The sequence below is a fragment of the Eucalyptus grandis genome, chromosome 11 (assembly GCF_016545825.1).
Source record: "Eucalyptus grandis isolate ANBG69807.140 chromosome 11, ASM1654582v1, whole genome shotgun sequence".
Classification (NCBI taxonomy): domain Eukaryota; kingdom Viridiplantae; phylum Streptophyta; class Magnoliopsida; order Myrtales; family Myrtaceae; genus Eucalyptus; species Eucalyptus grandis.
The window spans coordinates 43,117,472-43,139,793 of NC_052622.1; the positions used below are offsets into that span (position 1 = coordinate 43,117,472).

Genomic DNA, 22,322 nt, shown 5'->3' on the forward strand with positions numbered 1-22,322 from the left:
TTGAAATCGGTCGGAAGAGAAACTTCCAGAGAGAATCTCAACATTTTAATAGGAACCAACAAGGAGCGACGGAGACGAAATTGTGGGACATTGGTAGAAGGAAGGAACTGATTATGAAAAATGAGTATGCTGGGATTTGCGGCCCTGTATAATTATGACGTAAGTACCTGAGCATCACATTCAATTCAGTCGATTTTCTTATTCTCCTTTGTCGTGGCATCAGTTTATAATACATAGACCAGCTATTATTCCAATACAGACGTATCATGATGCAGGAGCAGTCCATGGTATAATCTTATACATCCAAAGAGTGAAAATATTTGAAATGGCAAATGAACAAAGAGGAGCTATAATTCGAAGAGCTTTTCTATAATTCCCTATACGGTGGCCAGAAAAGATAATTCACTAGACAAGACCAGTAGATTTTTCGATAATCGCGCACCGATGGAACTCTAATCAGATACTCCTTGCCCAGAACAACCTTGGATTACAAGAACCCACGACCAAGCGGATGCCAGATCACACTGTTCGGTGGCAAGGTGGCTTCCCTGTAACTCAGAAGAGTTCAAGGAAATATGAATGAAAAGAGAAGAAGAAGAAGTAGAAGCATCGACCCCTCTCGCTCACCAACCACCACTCTCTCCCCGTCTCTCCTACCTACCACCGAATAGCACTATAGAAACGAAATTCAACGTTAGTAAGAGGCTATGTTGAACTATCATCATCTTCCTACCAGCTCCTTTGCTTGCCTTCTTGTCTCATCCACGCAACACTCGCGCGCACCTCCCGCTTTCCAGCCACCATGTCGTCCTCGCCATCCGTCATCACATGCAAAGGTTTGAATCTTTTTCTTTACTTCTTGGAAATTTCTCTGAATTCTCTGCCTTTTCTTTTGTTTGGGTCTTGTTGGGTGTTCATGCTTTCTCGATTCTATGTCGAGACAAAACATTAGCTGCGGTGGCATGGGGAGCTGGGCAGCCTCTGGTGATCGAGGAAGTGGAAGTCAGCCCGCCCCAACCTCAGGAGATCCGCATCAAAGTCGTCGCCACTTCCCTCTGTGGCAGCGATGTCGCCGCTTGGGAATCCCAGGTAATCCATTCTCTGCCCTTCGTCTTCTCTTCTTCTTCTTTTCGTCCGTCTGTCTGAGCCTGATATCTAGACAGAGAAAGCACAGTGGCATTTTTCATGTGAAGCTGGGCCTGACAATAAATTTAGAAGTGGGCTTCAAATGTTTAGAAACTCGTTTACAGAATCAGAAAAAACCATTTTTTAGTAGAAATTATTCCTGAAAATATCAAACGCACCTTCGTGTCTGGTCCTGCCATCGCTATTTAAATCACATTTTCTTGGAAGAAATTATCAAGTAGAGTGCGTTGTCAAGCTGCATCTTGAATCAACCAGAATGACATGCAACGGGTCTTAAGTATGAGGAATTTCTCCCCCCTTTTTTGGAGATGGGATGGCCAGAACCTATCTATAATGTGAAAGCTATCTAGGGATAATCTCAGAACTTTGGTGGCATTTGGTATCAATTTGCTTATAGTCGGTAACTTCAGAATTCTTCTCTCCCGCAAAGCCACTAATTTATTATTGTTTTACCTCTCCAAACGCTATATTATTTTAATACATCATAGATCCTTGCTGTACCATTACGATTCATTTTTTTTTTTATATATTTAACTTAAATAACGTGATCCAAATTTTTTTCCATGTTACTTTGTAGAAAAAGCTTCTATTATCGCTGTATATGAATTTGGGAGATACTAAATAATTCCTGAAAATATAACACGTCATGTTACGTTTGTGCATGTCTGTTCTTGTACTGATTAGTTCTTCCAATCTTTGATAATTTTATGTGTGTGTGTGTATCTTTTACAAGAAATGATACATTGAAACGATATCGTGTTAATGCCTAAACTGTTCGTGCTTCATTTTTATTTCTATCGATTTCGTGCACGCCGTCAGAAAGTCGAACTCTATCCAGGAAGCCTATCTGAAAGTGTTGATCATGGGGAACTTTCTATAAGCAAGCGATGTTGCACATCTTTACATACACAAAAAATTTCCATGGATCATTGTTGCCTTGGGGAAAGAAAAGGAAACACTCTCTTTGTAACATGTAAGGAAGAAAAACAGATAGTTGATGTGGAAGCTCACTCTTAGTACGTATAATATCAAGTTAAGTCAGAGATGCAGCTCAATTAAGCAAGCTTTGAGCCTCTAGAATGAGATAGATACATTTTGCTGCGCTGTGAAGATAATTTAAGAAGAATGACAAGGGAGTGCAGTAGAGCATCATCCCAACTGCTGTCAGTTTGAGAGGCTAAGCAAGTGGAGGAAAGACTAAAGAGGGAATCATTCTTTTTGGTTTGTCTTTCTGTTCATTCTCGACTCCGTGCATCTTGAACCACATATGAGGAAAGGTGCTGCTCTTGGAAAATGGGGTCATACTTGGCAGTGTTTAGGTCTTCATGCTGCATTCGGAATTCCGAGTTATTTATTGTAGAGTAGTAAAACACTTGAATGTTTTTGATAATTGACTGAGCTAAAGGTGAATTCTGCTCTGGAGCTTCAACTGTTTCGGAGAATTCCGAAGCACTATATTGAGGAGATGTCCATTGTTCTGATATTTATATTGAGGAGATGTCCATTGTTCTGATTTTCCAATAGTTTGTCAAATCATGGTTAATCATGGCCAAGTCGAGAGTGATGTTCATTTAGTTGATTTGGACAGTAATCTTCAGGGGCCTTACACATGGAACTCCTTAGCTTCTGCCTATTTTAAATAACTTTTCCAGCAAGCTCCATTTGTTCTGATATTTGTCTATTAGTTTCTTGTCTTTGCCAAAGCAACCTGCAACATAAGTCTATGGAGTCTATACATTTTTATTTTTATTTTTCCTATTCTTTAACCAAATTCTATGCTCTGAGATAATACGTTGAACTTAGGGAGCTGCGAATATTCAGAAGTTGCATATTCACAACTCTTTTGATTCATCTTTTAGTTTTTAGAATGATATTCTCTATTCACGTTTCTATGATTCTACATTCTGAAGAAACTTAGTACTTGACTAAACCGGCAAACTCTTTTCATGTGCAGCCTATATTTCCTCGCATATTTGGCCATGAGGCAGCAGGGTATTATGCTTCTTCCCTCTTTCTCCTTGTGCTGCTTCATTTTATTCTTCAGCCTGTAATCAGTCACAGTTACCAGAGAGTTGAGAGATATGAAATTGCTAATCTCTGTGTTCATGTCAAATATTATACAGCTGCCTATTTGAACAAATCTCAGTCAATATAGCTCATGTTGGACAAAGCAGGACTAATCCTCCAGCATTGATTTTTTTATCAAAGAACAGATTGCTGAATTATCCAACAAGAAAAAAGGCCAATTCTATATTAAGCGTCTTATCATTGAATGATGTTAACTTATCATTAACTTGATTATGCAGGATTGTCGAGAGTGTGGGGGAGGGAGTGACAGAATTCAAGGAGGGAGACCACGTGTTGACATTGTTCGTGGGTGAATGCAAGAGATGCCGGCACTGTACATCTAATAAAAGCAACATGTGCCGAACACTTGGTTTGGAAAGGAGCGGCTTAATGCACAGCGACCGAAAGACGCGCTTCTCAATTAGAGGCAATCCTGTATATCATTACTGTGCCGTTTCGAGTTTCAGCGAGTATACGGTGGTGCACTCAGGATGCGCTGCCAAAGTCAGCCCAAAGGCACCTTTAGAGAAAATATGTATTCTCAGTTGCGGAGTAGCAGCAGGTAACATATCCTACCTGATAGCGCATGGAATCAAGTTGGTCACTGTACAATAAGTTCTCACCGCTGACAATCTTGAGCAATGAGATTACACAGGTCTAGGAGCGGCTTGGAATGTGGCCGATGTATCCAAAGGATCAAACGTGGCAATATTTGGTCTTGGAACTGTGGGCCTATCTGTAAGTGCTTTGGATAACTTTCTGTTCTTCCCTTATCCAATGAGCATCGCCCATTATTCTAGTAACTAATCTTTAAAAAGGTTGCACAAGGTGCCAAGCTTCGGGGAGCTTCTCAAGTAATTGGTGTAGACATTAATCCTGAGAAGGGTGAGAAAGGTAAACAAGCTGATATATTTTCTTTCATTCTGAGAACTTATCTTGTGCACCGAACTAGCCTTGATAGTGATCTGTGCATGCTGGAGCAGCAAAAGATTTTGGAGTTGATATGTATCTCAATCCAAAGGACTATGATGAACCCATTCATGAGGTATTTCACCCCAAAAGTTTGATGTTATACTTGAGATTGGCATAATCCGTCGAAACCGATCTCTGGATTAATCACTGAAATTTGTAATGCTCAGGTCATCAAGAGGATAACTGATGGGGGTGCTGATTACTCTTTTGAGTGCGCTGGCGATACAAGAGCAACAACAACTGCGTTGCAGTCTTGCTGTGATGTAATCTTTCTTTCACTGAACCTCCTTCGTTTTCTTTGAGGAATGTTTTCGAAAGGAAAATAGTGAAACTTCTTGTCCAATGTTTCCTTAAGGGATGGGGTTTAACTGTGACCCTTGGCGTGCCCAAAGCAAAGCCAGAAATAACAGCTCACTACGGACTGCTGCTCACCGGAAGGACACTGAGAGGTTCCATGTATGGAGGATGGAAACCAAAATCCGATATACCATCATTGGTCGACAAGTACATGAACAAGGTAGTGAGATTTTATGCTCGTCCCCGAGTTCAATAAACATGAAGTGGTGTCCTGTTGTGGCAACTTGCATTTTCCCTTTTGATATGTGACTACATGTTCTTGACATGTTTAGGAAATTGCTAATGAAAATAAATGGAAGTTATCGACATCAAATTACTAAGACATCTAGAAACTTGCCGCTGTTGAATTGTCTGTGTTCAGGGGTAACTAAAAGAAAAGGACTACCTCCTTCAATGCATATTAAGAATGCGCTTACCGGCATTGTCGTGCAGGAAATCCGGGTGGATGAGTTTGTCACCCATAACTTGCAACTGGAGGATATCAACAAAGCCTTTGAGCTCATGAGGGAAGGCAAATGTCTGCGCTGCGTCCTCCATATGCCAAGGTAGATGGGTTTGCTTATGAAGAGGCTGATACAGTTGCCGGGGCTTTTCTTATGAAGAGGTTGATACAGTTGCCGACTCCCGGCGATGCATGAGGCTTAGAATGAATGTTACGGAATCCGATTTCATCACCAGAAAGGAAGGGACTCTGGTGGCCTGAACCATTATTTTGGCTACCTCTTTCTCTCTCTCTCTCTCTCTCTCTCTCTCTCTAGTGAATGGGAGAAGAAATTTACTTTTTGCCGAGATGAACTTTTGCACCAAAGCAAATTGAGACTTCAAGAATCTGAGACCTCCTGAATGCCTCCTGCATCATTACAATTCCATCCATATTTTCTCTATTTTTAGGTGCCGATCCTGTCGGATAATGATTTACAAAAATCTTGTAGATTCCCCGCTTGAAAGAAAAAATTGAAGTACTAACTTAGACTATCCTGTCGGATAATGATTTACAAAACATCTTAGACTATGGCCATAATGAACAGCAATTGTTAACACTAGTACTAACTTATCAAATTTTACTTGCGTAATTTATTAATGTTTCAAATTTATTGACTTTTACTATGAAATTGCCAACCTAAATTAGAGCAACTTTCCAACTATTGTCAAATTAAATCACCAAGTAAGTTTGGATTACAAAATTTCGATCGAATTACTTACCTGCATTTTATTTTTTATATTATGAACCTTTCTATAGAGTTATCAAGTAACGGCGACTAGCAACTTAAATGAGAATTGTAAAAAAAGTTGATAAATTGTTCAAATGATGATTGGCAAATTCATATAAAATTCGATATTTCTCTAGTGTTATAAGAATAAAAAATAATAATTGGTAAGATTTGATAATTTGCTGATTATAAATGAGGATCGGTGACTTCATAAAAGTGAATTTAAGCAAATGACCACTACGTAATCTGGAAATTTGGTAAATGGTACATTATTTTTTCCCAATAGATTATGACACCTAAAAACTCTTAAACCGGAAGAGTAGAATTATCCCAATTAACAGGTACAAGGGATGCTATTAACAACACAAAGTTAACTTCTGCAGACCCTTTATGACATCTGATCTGTTAAAAAGAGTCCGAATCTCTACCGACACCATCTCGCAGTTTTCCTGGGCCAATTGGCACGCCCTGAAGTACCGAACGCACAGGTGTAGAAAATCTTTGTTTAAAGTAATCGAATAGAGCCACTTGGCACAATTCCAAAACAGTGTCAAAATGCCGAAACCAAAGAGTAGGTCAGAAGCAACAACTTTCGAGGATTAAACCCAAACCAGCGGGACACCTTTCTTCTGCTTGTGTTGTTAACTCTTCTACACAATCAAAGGAAACCATTGGTAGATGAACCACCCGATGCAAACTTTGGCTTTTTTTGTATTTGTTGTTAGGTGGGGAAGTTGGAGACCCTGGAGAATTGCGATCCTATATTTCGCTCTGAAGAACAAATCAACCAACTCAGCTCATCAAGAAACTTGTCTAGGTGCCAAAAGTGCCCACACTCCAGCGGAAATTCCAGAATGCACCGTCAGCTTAAGTTCGCTGTACCAGAAGCAATGGCAGATAATCAGAGAATTCATCCGGCAGTTCCGGTTGCAACAAGTGCCACGGCACCTTTAGTGCCGCCGAGCTCTTCTGTTTCAGAGAAAGGAACCCAAGTTCATCGAGCTTCTCCGCTGCAAGGTGGTGGACCTGTGATTTTCGCGAAGCCACGAAAACGAAAAGGCTGTTGCTGCAGGTTATTGTGCGGGCTCATTAGCCTCCTCCTCCTCATACTGATCCTCATTGGAATAGTTGCAGCAGTTATTTACTTTGTCTTCCAACCAAAACTTCCACAGTATTCGGTCGACCGCCTTCAAATAAGTGCTTTGAGGCTGAATTTCGACCTGACCCTGTATGCACAATTTGATGTGAAGATTACGGCCACGAATCCAAACAAAAAGATTGGAATCTATTATGAGAAGGGTGGCAGATTAAGCGTGTGGTATTCAAATGATAAGTTATGTGAAGGATCATTGCCAAGATTCTACCAAGGTCACCAGAACACAACAAGACTCGACATTACCTTGACTGGCCAAAGCGAGTCTGGGAGCACCATAATGGCAGCACTGCAGCAGCAACAGCAAACAGGACAAATCCCTCTTGATCTAAAAGTTGATGCACCGGTGTCAGTCGAACTAGGCACAATGAAGTTGAGGAAGGTTAAAATCTTGGGCCGATGTTCCCTGGTGGTGGACAGCTTGAGTACCAATAGCATGATCAGCATCAAAGCAAGCAACTGTAGTTTTGGGATGAAGCTTTAAATTGTTTAGTTGTCATGAGTTACTTCTTTTTTCTTCAGTTTCTTTTGTAAACTCAATTTCCATGTTCTCTAGACAGAGAAGATTCATTTGTCAGAAACTATGATGTGTCAGATAACCTATATATATTCTTTTTCTGAATTTCCTCTCCCTCTCTCTCTGCCCACGCACGCGCGAGGACTCAAACATCTTGAGAAGCATCATGTTACCTGAGAATACAAAAAAGACGAGTTCATCAGGAACTGCCTCAAAAGCTAAGAAGCAAGGAACATGGTCCAACCATTTTAAACAATGCACATAAATCAATACTCAGATTAATGACATTAAAGTCACAACGTTTCTATGTTTCTGTCACTAAAAAGAAAAAGGAAAGTATAAATGCCATCAATTTAGGGTGTTCAACTCAAACGAACTTAATTCTATCATAAAGATCCAAGAATCTGAAAATTGGATATTTTGAGTGCAAATAATGAGTCCAGAGAAAATGTATCCAACATATTGCAGTCTCACAGGAACAGAGAGAGAAAGTCCGACACATCTCGCCACACATTGTCCCAATTTGATTAAATAGGCAGTCCAGAATTTTTTGGTAATCATCAAAATAACATCAACATTGAATTAGGTCAAAAATTGATTAATCTAATAAATACTAACCTTCTTTTCCCAAGATAAATTCCAAAACTCTGCTAAGATTTTATGTTATGCGATTAGAAACAATGTCGCGACCATGTCCTGCTTAAAATACTAAATCTGTCTTCCACAAAATCAAGTTGTTAATTCCAGGACTTCAAACGGCAAAGTAAGCAGTGCTCTTACACTTTTAGGAAACTAAATCAGGCTACTTAGGGTGGGGTCGAGGCAGGTTTTTCTGAAGGCATTTTAACAGAAAAATAATAATTGAAAATATGTCCAACAGAAAAGTAACACATCACTCAGCAGGTAAGGTAATCTATATACAAGTCAAGTTGCACATATTACCTTGAAGTCCACTCGCAAACACATGTCAAGCCACTTTCAGAAAAAATTTGTAGCTAATTTCCAGTTAAAGCACGTGGTCTATGCTCGATCGTATGGAGAGACATCCCGGTCTGAGAAACTGCTCTAACAAAAGCCATATTTGCAGTTAAGGTTGGCGCACGCCAGTAATCTCCAGTGCCAAAAATAACCTTGTTCTTTTTAGCAAGCTTTCTGGTAGTTGGAAGGCTGATCATGCGATCTGAAGGATTATCCGGAACAACACTGTTGCAAATCTAACTCTTTAGCTCAGTGAATTGCCTTTGATCAATATTTCTTTTATAAGTAAAAGACAAGAATGATGCGGTAACTGTAAATAAACATGATGACTAGATAATATAGAAGATTGATTTCGCTAACACCCTCATCTTATCCTGAAAGTGAACAAGGGACCAACTTACGAAAGCCATTTTAGTATCTGATCTGCTCTTAGCTTCTCCTTGGTCCCTCCATACATTGCTATTAACTCTTTGAACTCTGAAAGAACACTTTCACATATCACACCATTCTTTCCGCAAATTACTGCACCCAGCTCTGGGAGGATTGGTTTTTGAATCTCAGAGTTTGCCTGGAAATTGTCAAAGCTAATATTACTGGTGCTGAACGTAACACTTGGGAGATAAAGCAGAAAGCAATGGGTTCACAAAGTAAAATTAATGTACCTGTGCAATCACAAAAGGCAAGTTGCCTTTGAACCGCTGCCTCAACTCACTTTCTTCTGCATTCAAAAGTTTCTCCGCACCACCATTACTAATGTCTGATACAAGAGCGATTAAAGCTGTCGTATCAAAATTTATGAGATCACCTCCACTTAGTTCCTCTCTTGTTTTAGCAGAAGCCATATCTTTCCCTTTCATGGGAGGTCTCAAGCCAGAAATTAGAGTGTCAAAGGTAGTAGGATAATTAAGGTTCACATTTCCCTCAGGATTCTCCGTCTCCGCAGCACCCAGTATTGATTCTCCAGCTCCCACTTTGGGATCTCGAGCCGGTTTCTCAAAATTATCCACCTTTATTTCTAGGGCAACTGATTCTTGGTAAGACCTTGCAATTATATTTACCCACTCACCTTCCATTTCCTCCAAAAAGCCAACACTGGAAAGGGGGACGTCAGCTTCCATTTCATACTTAATGGCCTGAAATTCGTCGACAATCTTCTTGAGAATGGAGTCAGTCACACCGCGTGAAAAGAAAAGAATAATCGACGAAGGCCTTAGCGTCGGCGAGAACTGAGCAGCAGCAACAACTTGCTGAATTCTCAATCTCAATCCCTTGCCTTTATGGCCATCGTGCCAGGTCACATGGTTCGGGTTCCTATCAGATACAACGACCCAAACCGGGATTCCTTTCAGCGTGCACACGATATCGACATGAGCAATCTTCGAACTGGAATCAGCTCTCCGCACCTCGCCGCTCGCAGGCAACAGAGGGACAGGCTTGCAAACGCGCGAAACTCCCGTGACCGGAAGATGCTGGAGAACGTGAACAACAGCTTCGAGGTGTCCGATATTAACACTGCCAACACATACTCCTCAGTAAGATCACAAAACTATCCGAGATTCTCCTCAACCAAAACAAAATTTTACTTCCACAAGCCAACCGAGGGGAAAGAAAAAGCTAAAAACGAACGAACTCGACAAAGAAAAACAGAGTTCATCCTGTTTCTTCGACAAGACGCAACTCGAACTCGACAGGCAAATCAACGATCGAGCATGGCAATGATCTAATCGCAAGTCTCGGCCGAAAAGGCACGGCCGGCTTAGCCCTGTCGCGTAGAGATTGAGAGCGTGCCAACGGTCCAATGAGGATACAGAGAGACTGACCTGAGAGGCGAATCCGAAGAAGGAGAAGAGGCGCGACGAGCGAGGAAAGAGAGGTCGGACTCGGCCAGCTTGAGGAGCGTGCGCCGGCAAGGACCGGCGACCGAGGGAGGCAGCCGGCCGATCGCGTCGATCAGGCAGACGCACCTCCTCTTCGCGCCTTCCGCCGCGTCGGCCTTCGCCGCCATAACCGCTCTTGCTCCGCCCGGCGGGAACCGGAACGAAATCGAGAATGACGGCGGAGTGTGGAAAAGCGGGCGGTGCGGGGCGACGAAGAAAGAATCCTTCGACCTTTCTCGCGATTGCTTCAAACGACCTGCCGTATTTGTATCCCGGCCGGGGGTTAACTCCATGATATTGCTTAGTGCTTATTAAAGGTTTAGATATGAATTAGCGAAAGAAACATATGAAATGCATATACTTTACTCCCATTTTATTTTGTGAAAGAAAATCTCTCTTTTATTATTGATTTTTGAGAGAAGACTGAAAAAATTGAGAAAATGGAGAAATATAAATTTCACTAAAGGAAAAAGACTTCAAAAAACCCCCAAACTTTGTCAAAATGATAAATTTACTCAAAACTTTGACGTGAAAATATCAAACTTTGGTAACACATTTATCCCATCAAAGATATTTTTGTCTTTTTTTTTTTTCTTTTTCTTTTTTTCTTCTTTTTCTCTCTTCTCTCCACCGGTCATGACGAAGTCGATGGAGGAAAGCCAACATCGAGTGAGGGTCGCCCTCACCTGAGCTAGCTAGAGTCGCCCTCATCAGCGTTGGGCAAGAGCCGCCCTTAGCTAGGTCGAGCGAGGGGCCTCCCTCGCCGGCTCGCTCGACCTAGCCAAGGGCCACCCTAGCCAACCTAGCGAGGCAACCCTTGCCCAATGCCAACAAGGGTAGCCCTCATTGAACGTTGACTTCCCTTCGCCGTAGCCGACAAAGGGAAGAAAGAAGAAGAAAAAAAATTTAAAAAGTAAAAAGACCAAAATGCCATATAAATTAGGGTAAATGTGTTACACGGATAAAAATTCAAGATTTTTTTCTTTTTACGAAAAAAAAAGTTTGAGATAAATATATCACGATTAGCAAAGTTCAAAATTTTTCATGTCACAAAAAAAAAATTGGACAAATTTGTCACTTTGGGTAAAGTTTGAAGTTTTTTGTGATCTTTTCCCTTCACTAAACTATTAATATCAGTGAAAATGAAATGTTGATGATGCCAAAAATAAAAATAAAAATGGTAAAGATTGACGAAAATATTAACAGCCTTAACAAGATATTATAAGGAATAGAAACACAATTGGAATAAAAGAAAAGTGTCTTGACGATCAAAGGGTCAAGTAACAAAAATTGGATATTCATTATACATTTTCAAACGATCTATTAATACAAAAAAAAGAAAAAAATAATTGATTATATAACATAATCCAACTCTGCATTGGTATATATGCAACTTAGTCCGTTCTTTACATTCATATACAATTCTCTGATCCTTTTCACAATCAAGACCCGCTAAATTTTCCTCTCAACTGGAATTGACTTGGAGACACTAAATCATTTATTTCAACAGGAAGACGACATTGCTTGGTTGAGAAGAGAGAGGCCACTACTTTCCCACCGGAGTCGAGACAAATTACACTCAAACAGATACTTGTACAATTTCAAAGGCCTCTCTCGAACTGACTGTGACCATATTAAAGACAACCAAAAACATACAGGAAAATGAAACTTGATCGAGAAAAATTTCCGTCATTGAATCCGAACAAACTCCTCCAATGATCCACTTTGCTTCTGTATCTTCCATATCTGATATCGGCAGCATCTTTGTATTCACTGAACATGATAATGTAACACTTCATCTTGTGCCCTTGGGCTGGTTGGCCTCCAGCCTGCTTCTGTCTGTTTTCTCCTCATTCCAACACCTATGCATTGAAGGGAGCTGGTATTCATCGGGTTTTAAGGCCAAAGCAAAGTCGGGCAAGGCCGGTGCACTTTCCGTAGTCCTGCTACATGATAGTAACGCATGGGATCTATCAGTATGCTCATGTCAAGATTCTCACACATTTTCTATAGGCAGAGGAGAAGGACTTACTTATCTTGGAAGTACAGATCTCTGTTTATCCGCACTTTAGCGGAAGCATCTTTCGAGATTTTCTCAAAGATGTACTTTGCGGTTCCCCAAAGCGGTGGGTTCCTGCAGCAAGAGAAGTTGTTAGTTTCTATTGTCCAACCAGAGAAAATGCTGCTGCTGCTGCTCTCTCTCTCTCAGACATACACACACAAAAGCATATTAAGGCATGGACGGAAACTGTGCTCACACTCTCAAGCCGATAAAGCCAGCTAAAGCCAAAGACTAGCGCACCAAGTGACGCTGGCTAGTGGGCCATAAATGAGCACGAAATACTGCACTAAACTGCAGGAGGAAGGAAACTCTGTTTTTGAGATGAAATCGACCGAGTGTGAACTATTCCTCATTTCGCTTCGCACCTTGGTTTTTGCTTGGATCTTACCTGATGCATTGGGTGAGTAGAGTATTTCATAGGTTATATAACTACTTAGGTGGCTTATTCGTCATTTAAAAACTTACATGCTTTGGAAAATTGTCAAACCATAAACATAGGATGAGACGAAATTTGATTTTATTAAGTTGAATACATCCAAATGATTCTTTTTCTATCATGGTTTACTAACTTTAGCCATAAACTAACTTCTAAACCTAGATCTCTCTCCATCTCATGGACTACCAGACTTGCTTAGTCCGCAAAAAGTGATTTTTTGACAAAATGGAGAAAAGTGGTCGCCAAAGTTGTAGGCATGGTAGAGATATCGAACTAATTCCAGTTACTCGCTGAGAGAATAACAAAACTAACAAAAAGCGGCAAACAGGAAAATTTTAAATTTGTCACCTTGACAGAGGAGGTGTAGTGTCAAATGCCTCAGAGAACTTCTTACTTTCTTCGAGAGACTCGACTGCCACCTGCAAAGCAGCTGCTGCCATTCCATGGGACTTCCCCTCATCAAGTATCAGACCATGGAAATAATATGCTGCAGCCTGGTGGAAATATATTGGCATTGAGGAGATTATTATAGGTGAAACAATATGAGATGAGATGCCCCCTAGATATGGAAGAATGAGCAATCGTCACATTGGTTTTTGTGCCCATATTTTGACCTGAATTTCTCTCTTCCTAGATGTTCCCAAATAAACTAATTAGTCTCTGGTTTGGCATGCTAACTTAGTATCTCCTAAATAATAATAACGATAATGCAATCGACTAACAATCATCTTGTTTCATGCCTAGTCAATTACCAGTATGAAGCACTTAACCCAAGTTTATATGCTGAATAGGTAGCTAGTTCAGTGGTTGTGAGAAAAGGCAATGGGATAGTAATTTTCAAACCACTGGGTTTGATAATCTTTGTCTGAAGGTCCATATGATAATGAACGGTGAGAACCAACTACAGTTCATATGATAGAGCATTTTTCCTCTGTTGCCTCCTGATGAAACCCCTAGTCAAATGAGGAAGCATGTCCATGTGAGTGTTATAGGCCATAGCCTTCCCAAATAAGAAAATAAATAACAGTTTCAAATTGATAATATTGTCTGTAAAATTTAGCTTCAAAGGTGATGGAATAAACGTAAGCTTGGATACATGGATTATGCAATGCATATGAAAGATACTGTGCAACAGTACCAGTCCACAAAAAACCAGAATGTTCACGCTGTCTGATATTAAACACTCAACTGATTCAACCTAGAATAATATGCCAAAGATTTGGTATGATAATGATCCCTTTCGTCTTGAAAGTTTAAGATGCATAGGCACAATCTATCAAGCAAAGGGATAAAAGAGCTAGGCAGAAGAAATCATGCCAATACCTTTGCTTCAACGTACTTCCATTTGACATATTGACGGTGCTTTTCTCCCCAACCGTTCATTAAGGGGATGTTCACAAGATTCTCTTGAGCCTTTAAAGCAGAAAAACATTGAGAAGCCCATTCATAAGTCAGACAACAGCGCCCAAATCGAAGAATACAATCATATCAAGAAGTCAAAAAATGAAGCAGGCATTAATTTAAGATTCTATCAGGGCTTTAAGCAATTGGTTCAAAGTTGGCAGATCTTACCTGCTCCCAGTATTTTACCACCTCACAGGCAAGCCTACGCTTCACCGCCAGAGTGGCTTTGGAACTGTCTATGGCCATCCCAAGTTGAATGTCAGCAGCCTAAATCAGTTCTTGCAAAACATTATCCAATAAGTTAGAGTGAAATAGCATGCATTAAAAAACGAGTGGAAAAAACGTTTATGCCATTGATACCGATGGAAGAGATATCCTTCAACATTCCGAACACCTAACACAGGGCAAAGAGGTCGTCTAAAGAAGCACCATACTAGATTTCTTACCACCCACACACACACAAACACACAGAGGATCATCCCCTAATTTGCAGTTTGTCCAGTGTGCATAATCTTTTTCAAGTAGAGATATGGCGTACACAGCATATGTAAATCAATACGAGTACCAAGTATGGGCACACAGTTGACATAATTGGTCTTAGGATCACCGCTTTGGAGGTGGATTTTGCAAATTATATTGTCTCTCCTCGACAGAGTCAAACCTAGCCCATGAATTCACTAAATCTTTGAGTTCACATTAAGTTGTTTATAGAAGTCTCGTATAAAGCACTCAAACTGCTATCGTGGTTTTAAAATTTTTAGCCCCTGTGATTAAACAAAAAATGATATACAGATCACTGAATCTCTATCTAAACTGCCAGACGTTATCCTTAACACTATTCTCCTCTACAGTAAGTTCAGAAAGTTACGTGAATGCAGGTTTTCTGAAGTAGAAAAATACTTCAATGATGAGTGTTGGTCTAAAGTTGATAAGCATTAGTAACTTGATTCACAAACTACATCTCCTCAGGAAAATAAATGTAATACCTTCCCCAGTGCTTGGAGGCAAAGTGCTTGAAGAACTCCGTCTTGAAGGTCTACCGGTAACTCTCTCCTAAGATGCAAAAGAACCATCGACATAATTAGTACACATTCACTTCCCATAAAGCCGCGTATTTTGAATGTTTGCTGCAAACCTGAGTTCAGCAGGGAATTTTGGAAGAACATGCTGAACTGCATAGTCCAAGAACCCAGCTGCCTTTAGAAAAACATCAACAGATGCTCTCCTGCATTCTGTGGTAGAGAAAAAGGGAGGAGGTCAAACATACTACGAGGAAAGGAAGAAAGAAAACAGATGATAAGTGAGAGATCTGTTAAAAAAGCCTAACAGTTGTATGACAATATCAGACTACTTTATCAATACGATCCCATGACTAGATTTGTCCTTGTGAAACTTTAATTGGACTTTGAGAATGCACAAGCTGTTCTCTTTGAAATCATTTCTCTTGTTAGTTCTCACAGTATCCATGCTATGGAATCCCCATAACTCATGCCTAAATGATGTAAACTATGCTGAAAGTTCCAGTGGTGTCCCTGGCCAAACAAACAAGGTCAAGCTCCTTTACTCCGCATTCCTTTATCGTACCCTATTGATGATTTTTTGTCCAGGATATTCTCCTATTTCTATGGAGCTCCCCATGGACCTGGAGGAGTTCAAAAGCCTAATGAAGGACAAACCTGTCTAATACAAATTTGGTTCTCTATAGTAAACATAACTGCAAAGAAGTCACTATGCCATGACAGAAGCTTTTTAGGTAATTCAATTCACGTATACTGAAAGCTGCTTCTCATGGTGCTGAAGGTAGTGTGGGACCAGATTAAAATCTTCCCTTATGTTCTGGTAAGTGCTTTACAGACACAGTGCAGAATCTTTAGCATCTCACAACCACCTTTTAGACCAATTAAAATGGACAGAGCATTCATGTACCATAATATCCGGATTAATTCCTATAAGCTGATGGTGTAGAGCTATAATTTATGAACCATAGGAGAACAAGAAGAAAGGGAAATTACACTCCACTCCATTTTCTTCCATCCACCCAGACATACTAGAAAATCATTGAAACCTATTGGTCCAAATGCAAATTTTCAGTGAATACAGGAATCTTGTAGTACCAACCTTCCGAGACTTTTGACTGAACGCCATCAGCTGATGTCTTTGGAAGGAGCATTATGTTAGCTTGCAACAGCAATGCCATTGCCATCATATGCAAAACTGACAATACCTCATACCAAGCATTAGATATTGTGGTTTCCTGCAGAACACAGCTCACATCAATCCACCATAGCCTATCATGGCACCTCAGAAACAAGAATACACACAGTTAGTTCCTGACCTCTGCTTCATCCTCCTGATTAACCCAAACGAATTGTACTTTGTGCATCAGATGGTTTTCTATGACATAGACATTATCAATAAGATCAGCAAATCTCTTCAATCGCACACATTCCAAGAACACAACTATTTGACATTTACCTTCTTTGACCAATCCCAATAGTACAGGCAAGTAATCTTCCAGAGCCTGCTGCAGATCAGTCAATGTCGAACCTCCTGTAAGAAGTTCATGAGCAGGTCGACAAATTGAGACCACAAACAGTCGTAATGTGGAAGAGCCAAAAAAGAAAAAAAGGCTGATGTGTTGCAGGGTAGACCATGCTGAGTGGCACTTTTTCTCGTCAATCTCTTGACTGTAGGGACTCCTTCACCGGCCAGCACGGCTATACGGGTCCTAAGGGCAGTCAGGAGTTGCACCAAATTCCTCGATAGATGGCTGCCCAGTGACTGATAAAAATCGACTGACTTAGGAATCCGGAGACCCGGAACGTAGACAGAGACCTCCCCAATGTCTTGTGGCGTCCTTCTCTTACCACCATTATCCACCGGCGTTGACACCAAGCATCCCATATCTTAAGGCTTGGTCTATCTGTAATGACAACACAACTGATTCAATTTAAGATGTCAAACAGATTGAATTTAACATGACGAGCAGACTCCCTCCCTCCCTCCCTCCCTCCCTCCCGCCCTCCTCTCTCTCTCTCTCTCTCTCTCTGTCTCTCTGTCTCTCTCTGTCTCTCTCTCTCTCTCTCTCTCGTGCGGGCGCGCGCGCAAGCACCAAGCGGGCGCACATGCATGCAACCTCCGCAAGACGCTTGCACCAGAAGGAACGGGACAAACTCAAAAGCAAGAAAGCTCTCAGTTCATCAACTCCGGAAGCATTTCCAATTAGAAGAGACTAGAACAGAGCTTCTTCTTTGCAACTTCACCGTATAACTAAGAATCAAATGCTAATCCTGCGATCACCGGGACGAAATGCAGCAACCCAAGCGGAGAGAACAAGAAAACCAGCGATCGATGAAGTAACTACATAGCTAAGCATTTCTACAAAACAACTAAAAACGACTCTTTTTTCATTGGAGCAGCGAATATTGAATTGCAAAAGCCATGGATACGCACGCCGAGGCCATGAAAACACTACTTTCATCACTACCTCAAAAGAATGCCGAAGCTCGAACAGCAACGAACCCCCAAAAAAAACCCAGAAGAAGCTTATCGCGAAGTTCGAAAAGGTACACGACTTTTCACTTGCCGAGAGAGAGATTGTGGAAGGTTCTGATCGAACTGTTGACGGAGAGGGAATAGAAAAATGGAAGGATAGTTGAGAAGATACGATATTTTTTTCTTCTTATATTAAAGTGGGAGGAGACCCATGTCGTAACCCAATGACACCCGGGCGACGACCCACTCGCCACCATTTTTAAAGCTCAAGCTCTCTCTCTCTCTCTCTCTCTCTACTGTAACTGTTGAACTTCTTCACGTCCTTGTCATTCCCATCACAGTCATATTCACGGAGACATGTATTTCCTCGTTTCATCTTACCTAGTCAAAACCAGTCACGTCTCTCTTGAGGCACAAGAAAAAAGAAAATTTCAGTCCCCTCGTTTGTACTGTACCTACCTAGGTAGGATTTGTTTACTCTAATTCCCGAAATAAAAAATAATTTACGATCAAAAACAATATTCATATTTAAAATAAGAGAAATGAATATCTTAACCTAAAAATGAGATTTTTTTTTTAAAAATGATTTATATAAAAAGCATTTTTTATCACTAAATTTTCCCCGATTAATATAAACCATTTTAGTATGCTTTTGTGATGCAATTGTTTGTGTTTGGCTTATATTGTTAGCAAGACACGTATCTTTTCTATCTAGTTGACCCTGTACCATCGTTTTGATCATATCCTTTGTTTGCACTTGCTTTATATGAAGATAATCGTAATAAATCGAGAAAAATGATTAATATTAATTGTTCAAATATTAAAATATCAATTCAAGTATTCATCAAATAACTCAAACTTCTAAAAACGGCCCTTTAGTTGCCTCTCTTATACTCTTTTGTCATATATTTCCACCTCTTAGAGATAAATCCAGCTTATATGTGAGAGAAAGTGTTATAATACTTAAATATGGACATCCTAATACTAAATTACGCCTTCATCAAAGTTGATAGTAATTCTAGGGAATTTTACATTAACTAAATAACCGTTGCGATATTTCTACCTTTCTACTTTCCTTGTTATTTTACCTTTTAGATTCTTGCATATTTTAGACCACGATCCACATAAACACGCTCGCATGCTGATGAATTCAAGCATATGAAACAATAATTGATATGAAGACTGCCACAATTGCCCAAAAAAAAAAAAAACACATAATAACAGCATATAATTAAAAGAAAAATAATGCTCCTGGAAATTTGTATACTTTAACCTGCGCGATGGTCCAAAAACATTAAAACCACTTGACCAGCATTCCTCGAATGTAGACGATTACGACAATTAATAACAAATGTGGATGAAAAATATTTCATTTTTGTGCCAAAATTTAAAAATATCAGTGTCCATACTCGACCGTTAACATTAGTATCTCAATTTCAAATTCAAATGACCATCAGAGAATGACAAGCCCAAATTTCCTGTTTCTGACACTTCATGTCTGCCCGTGGGACAACCGACGCGTGGCAGTCACAAATTGCTCGGGGGAATAGCAATAATTAGTTAGGAGTACGACCAATTTTCCGGACACGTGTCCCCCAAGGTGGAGTCCATGGCCAACCAACCCATCAAATGACCCACCAAGCATAACGTCGTATGATGCTAATAAAAAAAAAAGATCAGAAGGATTGACCTATACCTTATCTCTTCTTCTTTTTTTTCTGATTGGCTATCAATCGATACTGTACGTAATAAAATCTCGTCTAGCGCTCAATGTGATTCACTTATTTAATAATCACTTCTTAACAATATTGATCGAGTTCAAATGATCGTGATTCTTTTTTTCTCTTTGTCAAATAACATCTGACTAGCATGATAATGTACCGCCGGTTCATCAATCAATGGCAACATGTTGTTGGTTCCCTCACGAATAAGAAGTTGATTACCAGTTTCCTATGACTATGACTTATTTTTCAATACAATCAAAGAGATATCAAGGATTATTTTGTGCTATCATGTGTTTATTCTGGTCCCATATTTGCATGGGCGAGTAAAGACATCCTTATATTATGGTGGTGCCATAAAATGATGACATCCAACGTGATGCCTTAAATAGATGTTGAATTTTTTTCTTTTAAATGATGAGGAAGCCTATGCCACATACATAAGTTTCGTGTTTATGAAATATCTATTAATTAATATCATGTATTGGGTGGAAAGTTTGAGCCAATGACTCAAACTTATCAAAGCGAATCTTATGTACTTGAATTAGCTCATTTTCATATCACTTTTGATATCATGACCACATATATATATATATATATATATATATATATATATATATATATACATACATTTACTTTTGTGGATATCATTTACATACCTTTAAACAAAATCTCAAATTGAAGATGTAGGGTTCGGGGTTTGAGCAATTTTTTCAAAGATAGCCAAGTCTACATAATGGGGGTATTGTTTTGGCAGTCAGTAACACTAACGATAATTGATGTGAAGGTGCAATAAATTTTTAAAAATATAAGTCATGTTTATATTTAATATTTATGAAAGTGGAGATATAAATGGTTGTTGTTGAGCGTTCTTAACACCACACGTGACGACAAAACTCGAGGACAACTTCCAAGCGGACAAGCAATCTCGACTGGATCGCGGGCATCCGAGAATCGTCAATCGAAACAAAGGAATAAAATCGTGGGACGGAACAAGGATCCAATCGTTTGCCTTTTTTGGCGACACCAACAGTTCGGGATCACGATAAAAATCTTAATTCTAACCAGCACATATTCCTCCACGTTTCGGCTTGCCACTTGCCAATAATGTGGGGGGCCCCACCTGTGCCCTGCGCCGCACGTACACGTGCCACCTGGCCACCGCCCAACGCCATCCGTCCTTCCACGTACACGGACACGTGGCCTCATGACGTCATCCGGGCGCATCTGAATCCAGGCCCCGATTGGTCAATTCGCGAAGGGCGGTGATATTTTCGGAATACTATGATAAGAGGCGATCCAGAGGGCGACACGCGTCTTTCGTGGTGGCGTGGTCTTGGTCCTGACCTGGAACGCCGCGGGGAAAATTACGGTTTTAGGCCCCGAGCCGACCAGACGGGGCTCGTGATTATCGAGGTTTCATGGGAAGCGGGGGTTTTGAAATTCTGTGACCTTCCGGAAGGTTGACTGGAACGGTGGACGGCTAGAATATTGCCACGTGGACGGCGCCCGACGTGCTCACTTGCGGAGCCTTGCCGTTGCAGATCTCTCATCTCCCTCTTTCTAAGTCAAGGTCCAGCTGGATGGCCGAAGTCGGTGCCACGTGTGGTCTCTTATGGACCGTACCTGCCAGAAAAAAAAAAAACCTACACATAAATGGACGGCCCCCGTTCCATGCTTACGTGGCATGCGTGTCGAGTCGTTGTCTGACGAGGATGGGGATTATTAGGTTGACTTCCACGTTGGTGGGCTGATCGATCTACTTTTCTTTCCCTCCTCTTCGTAACACGTGGCTAAACGCAAAAATATCAAGGCACCTCGACTCGAAAGGGACCCATTTAATTAAACTGTGGAACCAAACGTAGTTGAGGGAGACTCCTGCCTCTATTTAATGGTGGTCTATTTCAAATTAAATCAATTCTCACCTGAAAAATTGGGAACTCAATCATACAATGTCGATTTCCAATCCATTAAATCGGTAATTGACCTTGTCGGCCATAAAACTAGACTAAATCCTTTGTTGGGTACCCAGATTGTCTTATAGAAACCATGGGTGGTATTTTTATTTTTTGATACGTTTTATAAAAGTTACTATGGTGTAGGATAAAATTACTAATTATAGGAAAAGTTAATAGTAAAAGAAGAGGTTAGTTCCACAAATAATTCATACTTTATGCCTTTGTTGAGTAAAAAATAAAAAAAAATTATAGTGTCTAAAAAATCTTTAATATATTATATGATTCGTCAATTCAATTATAGATTTTTTAATTTGATGAATATAACTCTAAATTTTTTGAAGATTATCCTGTATTATTCATCTGATTAATTCAAACTAGAGCCAACGTAATGGTCTAGTTGACACTTGCCATTTTATACGACACAATCAACAACTAACATGTTTGATCTTAAACGAAACGACATCGTTTTTTTTTTTTTTTTTAAATTAAAAGTCTTAGATTTTTTTCCTTTCCATTTATTTATTTAATTTTTTTCTTATTCTAACGTTCATCTCTACCGGTCTCCGAGGCCTCAGCAATGATTGGTGACCTTAGGCGAGTGGCACTCGAGGGCTTCGCAAGCCTCACCTTGGTCGCAATCCTCAAGCGGCAGATCTAGATGAGGGTCCCAGCCACCATCGAGGCCCCACGACCTCGCCGGCCAGACGAAACTTCTAAAATCCGGTAGCGCTAGCAATGCCGTACACACACGCACACACACACACACACACACAGCGGATAAAACGTACTGGGCCTGGTCCGCGTTTTCATGACGGCCCAAATCCGTGGATGTCCATTAGCAAAAGTGCGTCGCAACGGTCGGAAACGTACCTGGCAGAAGTAGAAACGGGAGCGCGCGTAGCATCGGGCGAGGGCGAGGGTAGTTTCGTCCGATAAAATTCTGTTTTAAAAAGGATCTTCGTTTTTCG

The 22,322-nt window shown here is 40.4% G+C and overlaps 4 protein-coding genes across 6 annotated transcripts; 2 read left to right on the plus strand and 2 right to left on the minus strand.

Annotated features, from left to right (window-relative positions):
- Positions 1–352: 352 nt before the first annotated feature.
- On the plus strand, positions 353–5,426 carry LOC104425885 (alcohol dehydrogenase-like 6). The gene is made up of 10 exons (XM_010038736.3): positions 353–836; positions 953–1,089; positions 3,101–3,138; positions 3,453–3,775; positions 3,869–3,951; positions 4,032–4,107; positions 4,197–4,258; positions 4,353–4,448; positions 4,541–4,702; positions 4,975–5,426. The coding sequence occupies exons 1-10, from the start codon at positions 803–805 to the stop codon at positions 5,089–5,091; spliced, it is 1,128 nt and encodes a 375-aa protein (XP_010037038.1). The 5' UTR covers positions 353–802; the 3' UTR covers positions 5,092–5,426.
- Positions 5,427–6,156: 730 nt separating this feature from the next.
- LOC104425884 lies at positions 6,157–10,525 on the minus strand. The gene is made up of 6 exons (XM_010038734.3): positions 10,222–10,525; positions 9,064–9,913; positions 8,803–8,969; positions 8,366–8,626; positions 7,153–7,596; positions 6,157–6,979 (listed from the first exon to the last, which is right to left on the minus strand). Exons 1-4 carry the CDS (start codon positions 10,404–10,406, stop codon positions 8,419–8,421), a joined length of 1,410 nt encoding a protein of 469 aa, XP_010037036.2. The 5' UTR covers positions 10,407–10,525; the 3' UTR covers positions 6,157–6,979; positions 7,153–7,596; positions 8,366–8,418.
- Positions 6,573–7,528, plus strand: LOC104425883 (NDR1/HIN1-like protein 6). Its single transcript, XM_010038733.3, has one exon. The coding sequence runs from the start codon at positions 6,608–6,610 to the stop codon at positions 7,388–7,390; it is 783 nt and encodes a 260-aa protein (XP_010037035.2). The 5' UTR covers positions 6,573–6,607; the 3' UTR covers positions 7,391–7,528.
- A 1,093-nt stretch (positions 10,526–11,618) lies between the features above and the next one.
- Positions 11,619–17,939, minus strand: LOC104425882. Of its 3 annotated transcripts, none has more exons than XM_010038730.3 (12): positions 17,668–17,939; positions 16,832–17,103; positions 16,656–16,730; positions 16,516–16,574; positions 16,299–16,434; positions 15,316–15,412; positions 15,167–15,233; positions 14,349–14,447; positions 14,100–14,189; positions 13,125–13,270; positions 12,311–12,412; positions 11,619–12,224 (listed from the first exon to the last, which is right to left on the minus strand). In XM_010038730.3, exons 2-12 carry the CDS (start codon positions 17,082–17,084, stop codon positions 12,074–12,076), a joined length of 1,275 nt encoding a protein of 424 aa, XP_010037032.2. In that variant the 5' UTR covers positions 17,085–17,103; positions 17,668–17,939; the 3' UTR covers positions 11,619–12,073. The 3 variants fall into 3 exon arrangements, with proteins under 3 accessions (XP_010037032.2, XP_039160086.1, XP_010037033.2); XM_039304152.1 differs by lacking the exon at positions 17,668–17,939 and adding an exon at positions 17,634–17,651; XM_010038731.3 differs by having other exon boundaries at positions 11,622–12,221.
- Positions 17,940–22,322: the final 4,383 nt, after the last annotated feature.

Coding starts and splice junctions, on each gene's coding strand:
- LOC104425885 (XM_010038736.3), top strand. CDS start 803: ATGTCGTCCTCGCCATCCGTCATCACATGCAAAG. Junction 3,776..3,868: donor CAGTTGCGGAGTAGCAGCAG/GTAACATATCCT, acceptor GAGATTACACAG/GTCTAGGAGCGGCTTGGAAT. Junction 3,952..4,031: donor TTGGAACTGTGGGCCTATCT/GTAAGTGCTTTG, acceptor ATCTTTAAAAAG/GTTGCACAAGGTGCCAAGCT.
- LOC104425884 (XM_010038734.3), bottom strand. CDS start 10,406: ATGGCGGCGAAGGCCGACGCGGCGGAAGGCGCGAAGAGGAGGTGCGTC. Junction 9,914..10,221: donor TCTTCGGATTCGCCTCTCAG/GTCAGTCTCTCT, acceptor ATGTGTTGGCAG/TGTTAATATCGGACACCTCG. Junction 8,627..8,802: donor CAGATACTAAAATGGCTTTC/GTAAGTTGGTCC, acceptor GATTTGCAACAG/TGTTGTTCCGGATAATCCTT.
- LOC104425882 (XM_010038730.3), bottom strand. CDS start 17,084: ATGGGATGCTTGGTGTCAACGCCGGTGGATAATGGTGGTAAGAGAAGG. Junction 15,413..16,298: donor TCAGTCAAAAGTCTCGGAAG/GTTGGTACTACA, acceptor TCTCTACCACAG/AATGCAGGAGAGCATCTGTT. Junction 12,413..13,124: donor ACTACACCTCCTCTGTCAAG/GTGACAAATTTA, acceptor CTCTTGCTGCAG/GAACCCACCGCTTTGGGGAA.
- LOC104425883 (XM_010038733.3), top strand. CDS start 6,608: ATGCACCGTCAGCTTAAGTTCGCTGTACCAGAAGCAATGGCAGATAAT.